This window comes from Salvelinus sp. IW2-2015, unplaced genomic scaffold (genome assembly GCF_002910315.2).
Source record: "Salvelinus sp. IW2-2015 unplaced genomic scaffold, ASM291031v2 Un_scaffold1806, whole genome shotgun sequence".
In the NCBI taxonomy this organism is placed as follows: Eukaryota; Metazoa; Chordata; class Actinopteri; order Salmoniformes; family Salmonidae; genus Salvelinus; species Salvelinus sp. IW2-2015.
In genome coordinates, this window is record NW_019943179.1 from 281875 (window position 1) to 289790 (window position 7916).

General features: G+C 45.2%; 1 protein-coding gene across 1 annotated transcript in view; it reads right to left on the reverse strand.

Moving 5' to 3' along the window:
* Nucleotides 1–7916, reverse strand: part of LOC112072042 (phosphofurin acidic cluster sorting protein 2-like) — a 30605-nt gene that overhangs the window by 15318 nt on the left and 7371 nt on the right. Inside the window, 7 exon segments of the mRNA XM_070439622.1 lie at nucleotides 212–283; nucleotides 1569–1632; nucleotides 2715–2866; nucleotides 3119–3178; nucleotides 6263–6354; nucleotides 6844–6863; nucleotides 7009–7051. Coding sequence (XP_070295723.1) covers nucleotides 212–283; nucleotides 1569–1632; nucleotides 2715–2866; nucleotides 3119–3178; nucleotides 6263–6354; nucleotides 6844–6863; nucleotides 7009–7051 — 503 coding nt within the window.

Here is a 7916-nt window from a genome sequence, read left to right on the forward strand (position 1 = left end):
AGCCCCTCAGTGCAATTAAAGACCCAGTCAGTTTACAAATATCACCACCTCAGGGGCAATTAAAACCCAGTCAGTTTACAAATATCAACATGCTCCAAGTATACAGTGTACAAACAAGGGGGTAAATAAAGTTGTATTAAACTGAATTTAAATGAAAACAGAGACAAGGCTTATGAGCGTTTTCTAGGATAACATAAGAGATAATAGTTACAAATGAGCCCTTCTCTGAGACACTGTCCACCTGGAACGTGTCTCCGCTGCTCTTAGTCTGGTCCGGTTCAGTCTGGAGGGAGAACAGAAGAGAGGGAGTTAAAACTCAGGGACAACAATGGAGGAGAATAGTTACCACTTATTACTGATGGGGTTACTACCGGGCTGGAGTGGTTCTTGTCTGTTACTGACCGGCTGGGGTGTCTTGTCTGTTACTGACGGGCTGGGTGGTTATGTCTGTTTACTGACCGGGCTGGGTGGTTCTGTGTTACTAACTGCGGCTGGGTGGTTCTGTCTGTTACTGACCGGGCTGGTGGTTCTGTTGTTACTGAACCGGGCTGGGTGGTTCTGTCTGTTACTGACCGGGCTGGGTGGTTCTTGTCTGTTACTGACCGGGCTGGGTGGTTCTGTGTTACTAACGGGCTGGGTGGTTCTGTCTGTTACTGACCGGCTGGGTGTTCTGTCTTTACTGACCGGCTGGTGGTTCTGGTGTTACTAACTGGGCTGCGTGGTGCGTTCTGTGTTACTGACCGCGGCTGCGGTGGTTCTGTGTTACTAACCGGGCTGGGTGGTTCGTGTTACTGACCGGGCTGGGTGGTTCTGTGTTACTACCGGGCTGGGTGGTTCTGTGTTACTGACCGGGCTGGGTGGTTCTGTGTTACTAACCGGGCTGGGGTGTTCTGTGTTACTACCGGGCTGGGGGTTCTGTGTTACTAACCGGGCTGGTGTTCTGTGTTACTGACCGGGCGGGTGGTTCTGTCTGTTACTGACCGGGCTGGGTGGTTCTGTCTGTTACTGACCGGGCTGGGTGGTTCTGTTGTTACTGACCGGGCTGGGTGGTTCTGTGTTACTAACCGGGCTGGTGGTGGTTCTGTTACTAACCGGCTGGGTGGTTCTTGTTACTAACCGGGCTGGGTGGTCTGTGTTACTACCAGGCTGGGTGGTTCGTGTTTACTAACCGGGCTGGGTGGTTCTGTGTTACTAACCGGCTGGGGTTCTTTTACTGACCGGGCTGGGTGGTTCTGTGTTACTAACCGGCTGTGGTGGTTCTGTGTTACTAACCGGGCTGGTGTGGTTCTGTTACTAACCGGGCTGGTGTGGTTCTGTGTTACTAACCGGGCTGGTGTGGTCTGTGTTACTAACCGGGCTGGTGTGGTTCTGTGTACTAACCGGGCTGTGTGGTTCTGTTACTAACCGGGCTGGTGTGTTCTGTGTTACTAACCGGGCTGGTGTGGTTCTGTTACTAACCGGGCTGGGTGGTTCTGTGTTACTAACCGGGCTGGTGTGGTTCTGTGTACTAACCGGGCTGGTGTGGTTCTGTGTTACTAACCGCGGCTGGGTGGTTCTGTGTTACTAACCGGGCTGGTGTGGATGCCGATCTCTGTCTGAGAACTGGAGAGAGAAAGGCCCTCGAAATATGGCCTGCAATACGAAAACAGTGTCTTTAACACAAGTGAAAACATCATGAATGTAGAAAACAAATGTTTTAAATGCATTTGCTGTAACAGTTGGCGCTGATTGAAAAAGCACTATATAAATCTGAGTGATAGCAACTTAATACACGTACACAGGCATATACACAACAAACCATGTGTGTAAATTAGCTTTGTGCACGGGGGCATTGTCATGCTGAAACAGGAAAGGGCCTTCCCCAAACTGTTGCCACAAAGTTGGAAGCACAGAATCGTCTAGAATGTCATTGTATGCTGTAGCGTTAAGATTTCCCTTCACTGGAACTAAGGGGCCCGAACGATGAAAAACTTCCCCAGACCATTATTCCTCCTCCACCAAACTTTACAGTTGGTACTATGCATTAGTGCAGGTAGCGTTCTCCTGGTATCAAACCCAGATCAATACGTCGGACTGCCAGATGGTGAAGCGTGATTCATCAACCCAGAGAGAGAGTGTCCACTGCTCCAGAGTCCAATGGCGGCGAGCTTTAGACCACTCCAGCCGATGCTTGGTATTGCGCATGGTGATTTTAGGCTTGTGTGCGGCTGCTCGGCCATGGAAATCCATTACATGAAGCTCCTAATAAACAGTTATTGTGCTGATGTTGCTCCTTGAGGTAGTTTGGTACTTGGTAGTGAGTGTTACAACCGAGGACAGATTTTTACGCGCTTCAGGATTTCGGCGGTCCCGTTCTGTGAGCTTGTGTGGCCTACCACTTCCCGGCTGAGCCGTTGTTGCTCCTGGACGTTTCCACTTCACAATAACAGCACTTACAGTTGACCGGGGCAGCTCTAGCAGGGCAGAATTCTGACCAASTGACTTGTTGGAAAGGTTGCATCTTATGACGGTGCCAYGKTGAAAGTCACTGAGCTCTTCAGTACGGGCCATTCTACTGCCAATGTTTGTCTATGGAGATTGCATGGCTGTGTGTTCGATTTYATTCACCTGTCAGCAACGGGTATAGCTGAAATAGCCGAATCCACAAATTTTAAGGGGTGTCCACATACWTTTGTATATAGGGTAAGTACAAACTGAAAACTAKTCCGACTCACTTGAGYTTRGGTTTCGGGGTGCTGAGGACACTGTCGTCATCGTCTAGTTCTGGTCCACTGTCACTGGGGTTCTCAAACTCCAGACTCTCTAGGTCCAGATCCTCCTCTACCTCTGGAGGGGGCTCTGCCGGGTCCTGCTCCGAGTCCAACACCTGGAACATTCAGAGAGACACACACACACACACACACGCAGGCACACACGCACAGAGAGAGAGAGAGAGAGAGAGAGAGGTGGGGAGGTAGAGAAGTAGAGGGAGGGAGGGAGAGAGACAGAGAGAGAGTGAGAGGGTGAGAGAGGGCACAAGAGAACAGATTTTTAACAGTTGTATGAAACCACTGAGAAAAGGAAATTAAAAAGTATCCGAGAAGTGTCGAGTAATATGGACAGATTTAACGTTAGTTACCTCGTCTGAGACTCTAAACCTCTTCAGCAGGGCCACAACTCTCTGTTTAAAGTTCTGCTGCTAAAACGCAACAGGACACAGAAACAACTACAAGTCAGCCCCATCACAACAACAACCTGTCAGTTACCAGGGGTGTATTCACTAGGAACCACACCGAGGCAAACGGAATGAAACTATGGAACGCCGTTTGGGTCTTTGCGTGTAAAAAAAATAACACGATTTGACGTGTCAAATAAGCTTGTTGACCAATCAGGACCTGAATATGACTGCACGTCACATAATAATTGAACGCGTTCATTCTTTTCACGTAGTTATTACACATTGATTACAATATCAATCGTATGTCACACCGATTCATCGATACGTATGCTACGATGCTGGTCAAGTTGCCTCTCGCACCTACAGTGCTGGTCATAAAACAAGCTAGCTAGCTCATGGATACAAACAATATTCTTCCCCAAAAACATAGCAAAACGACATAATCTGTTTCAGTAGCTATAGTTAGTTAACTATATAGCTAGGTGTTATTATCTAAAATAACCCTAACTTATAAGACAGTTCTTATTTGATTAATGGTGGTCGGACCCATCTATGTGAAGTTAGCCACAATAGTGGACTTTGCGGTTAGCCTTCAAAATAAAAGTATGTCATGAGGTCGGAATGTTGTTATATAAAATCAACAAAAGACAATTTGTTCATTTGACAAATATGTTGAAATCCCACTGGATGTATTATACTTTAGAATTGCATTGGGGTCATCCTTATTTCGCTGTACAGCCTTACCTATGGATTGTGGATCAATGACATGGGGTATCAGTCTACTCAGTGACACCCAGAGAACATTAGCATCATAGCTCTTATTGCGGGACTCTGAAACCACTGTGAATTGAGCCACATTTATTGTCAACCTATGTGAACTGAACACTATTCCAGAGGAAAAACAATACTGTGTGGATGTTTTGGAGTCTGATAACTCTGAGGACGTTGGGGAAAAAATATCTTGGGTATTGAGTAGACTGATACGCCATTTCATTGATCCCCAATCCTTAGGTAAAGCTGTGCACTGCAATATGAATGTCAATACACACAATAGGCTGACTGGGGAGGTGATTTCACACAGTCACAGTCCCGCGATAAGAGCTACAACGCTAGTATTTGAATAAACTCTTCACAGTTGTGTTCTGTGGGTGTCAACGAGTAGACCGACACCCCATTTCATTACTTCACATTCCAACCTTGTTTAACATTATCTCGTCTAAATATGGCATGATTCCACCAATTGTAACCTTCTGCATCACTTTAAAAAAGTGACTTTTATTTTTGAAGGCAACCCGCAAATTCCACTATTGTGCCTAATCCTTATTGTGGCTAGCTTCACAACACATAACCCGGTCCGGTCGCGACTCACTAGCCAGATGAGGCTAGCTGGCTGCTTATAACGTTAGCTTTGGGYAACAGGGTTAATTAAGGTTCGGACACTTTTTTTCAAATTTCGCCTAAAATGACAWACCMAAATMTAACTTCCTGTAGCTCAGGAACTGAAGCAAGGATATGCATATTCTTGACACCRTTTGAAAGGAAACACTTTGAAGTTTGTGGAAATATGAAATTAATGTAGGAGAATATAACACATTAGATCTGGAAAAATATAATACAGAGAAAAAAGCGTTTTTTTTGTTCCATCATCTTTGAGAAAGGCCAATATATGACTTAGGAATCTAGGCGCAATTTAGATTTTGGCCACTAGATGACAGCAGTGTATGTGCAAAGTTTTAGACTAATCCAATCGAACCCATTGCATTTCTTGTTCAAAATGTTGTATCAAGACTGCCCAAATGTGCCTAAATTGGTTTATTAATAAATTTTCAGGTTCATAATTGTGCACTCCCTCAAACAATAGCATGGTATTCTTTCACTGTAATAGCTACTGTAAATTGGACAGTGCAATTAGATTAACAAGAATTTAAGCTTTCTGCCCATGTCAGAATATGTCTATGTCCTGGAAATGTTCTTGTTACTTATGTAACCTATGTGAAATGGCTAGCTAGTTAGCGTGTGCGCGCTAATAGCCTTTCAGTCGGTGACGTCACTTGCTCTGAGACCTTGAAGTAGTGGTTCCCCTTGCTCTGCAAGGGCCGTGGCTTTTGTGGAGTGATGGGTAACGATGCTWCGTGGGTGACTGTTGTTGATGTGTGCAGAGGGTCCCTGGTTCGAACCCAGGTAGGGGCGAGGAGAGGGACGGAAGCTATACTGTTACACTTACAACCTCATGCCAATCGCATTAGTGCACATTAGCTCAACCTTCTTGTGGAGTAGTTGCCTAGCTATTTATTTTCATGAACTGTATGAAGTTCAATTTCAATAGACGAACAACAAGTGGCTACCTAGCTAATACTTACTCACAAGGATTCCTAAATCATTGTTAAGAATAATGAAAATGACTGCAGTTTCTACTGATCGTTGTTTTCAGGCTGGTTGTATTGGTGCTAGCTAGGTTACCAAGMTAAAGCTAGCTACCCCAGAAGTTGTGGTCGAACAAAGCGGTATTGTAAACACATCGTTCGTGGCCCGGCGTTTGCTTGTTTGCAGACTTTTTCTGTACAGCTTTGACAGTGCTACTGATAGTAGTGGTGGCACTTGGCTTGCACGTGCAAATTCAGCACACACAACATTCTATAATAGAATTGTGTTAGTTGACGTGTCAAATGAAAAGATTATTTAAAATATTATATTTTTTGACACGCAAAGACCCAAACGGCGTTCCATATTAAAACAGGGACGGGACCCTACATTAATTTGTCCAATAAGATATACAGTACAAAAACAATGCTAAATGTTTTGTTAACAGTGTACACTAATGAATACACCCCAGTAGATGGAGCCCTAGAGCTCGACTACAGTCAACAACCAACGTAAAGGAAGATGAACAAGTGCTGTCAATACACCAGCATCTTAGACAGAAAAGCAACAACAAAACAAACAACAACAACAAAATAAACAACAACAACAAAACAAACAACAACAACACTGCTGAGACATTGTGAATTACAGTAAATTTCACAGTAAAAACCTATATAAACTTTAGCTTGCTGGGCATAGCATGATGACCAAACTCTCAAGTGTGTCCTTCCTCTCGTCTCTTACCCTGGTGATTGAAGCAGTTCTTACGATGGACCTCCTCTGCTTCTTAGGCTTCCTCACATCATACTCATCATCCTCCAGGTCCTGAAGAGACACTCACACAGACAGACGCAGGCACGTTATCAACCAAATACAGTATAAATACACTCCAGGTGTGAATGTCTTCAGTTTGCATTAATGGACTTCACTTACTAGAACCTCATGTACCACAACTATGACACCTCATGTACCCACACTACTGAACCTCATGTACACGTACTGAACCTCATGTACTCAGTACTGACCTCATGTACCACTCTACTGAACTCATGTACACACACTACTGACTATGGACCAACTAACTGAACTCATGACCAACTACTGAACCTCATGTACCCACTCATACTGAACTCACTACTGAACCTAATGTACCACATACTCAACCTCATGTACACCTACCTGAACCCTCAACTGTCACACTACTGAACCTCAATCGTCACCTCACTACTGAACCCTCACTACTGAACCTCATGTACACACTACTGAACTCATGTACCACTATGATACTTTAGGTGAAACCAACTATACTGAAACCTCTCATGTACCACTATCTGAACATTCAGTACTAACTTGACTATTATGTACCACACTACTGAACGTCATGTACCACCCACTGACAACCTCAAATGTACCACACTACTGAACTCCTGTACCACACTACTAGACCTCATGTACCAACTACTGAACCTCATACTAGTAACCTCATGTACCAACTACTGAATCATGACTCATACTCATAGACCTAGTATGAACCTCATGACCACACTACTGAACTCATGGACCTCGACTGACCTCTGTACTCAGTACTGAGCCTCATGTACTCAGTATGAGCCTCATGTACCCTAGTACTGAGCCTCATGTCCAACTACTGCTTGTGAAATCTGAAAGCATGTTGATGAATGATTTGACAGCCCTGGCAGCCTGTGATGTGGTCTTCTTCAGCTCAGCAGCAGTAGGTTAATGGTGTGTGTGTGTGTGTGTGTGGTGTGTGTGTGTGTGTGGTGTGTGTGTGTGTGTGTGTGTGTGTGTGTGTGTGTGTGTGGTGTGTGTGTGTGTGTGTGGTGTGTGGTGTGTGGTGTGTTTTGTGCTCCAGATAACTACTCGGAGGAGGAGTATGAGAGTTTCTCTTCAGAGCAGGAGGCCAGTGATGACGCTGTTCAGGGTCAGGTCAGTACAAATATAATACTGTCTTCTATCTATAGAAAGGACTCCTCTGTCCCCTACTCTGTCTCCTCACTGAAGCAGTCAGAAAGGACTCCTCTGTCCCTACACTGAGACAGTCAGAAAGGACTCCTCTGTCCCTACCTGTCCCACTGAAGACAGTCAGAAAGGACTCCTCTGTCCCTACACTGCCTCAGAAGACAGTCAGAAAGGACTCCTCTGTCCCCTACACTGTCCTCCTCACTGAAGACAGTCGAGGACTACTCTGTCTCTCAGAGATAGTCGAAAGCTCCTCTGTCCCTACACTGAAGACGTAGAAAGGACTCCTCTGTCCCTACACTGAAGACAGTCAGAAAGGATCCTCTGTCCCCTACATCTGAAGACAGTCAGAAAGGACTCCTCTGTCCCTAACACTGAAGACAGTCAGAAAGGACTCTCTGTCCTACACTGTCTCCTT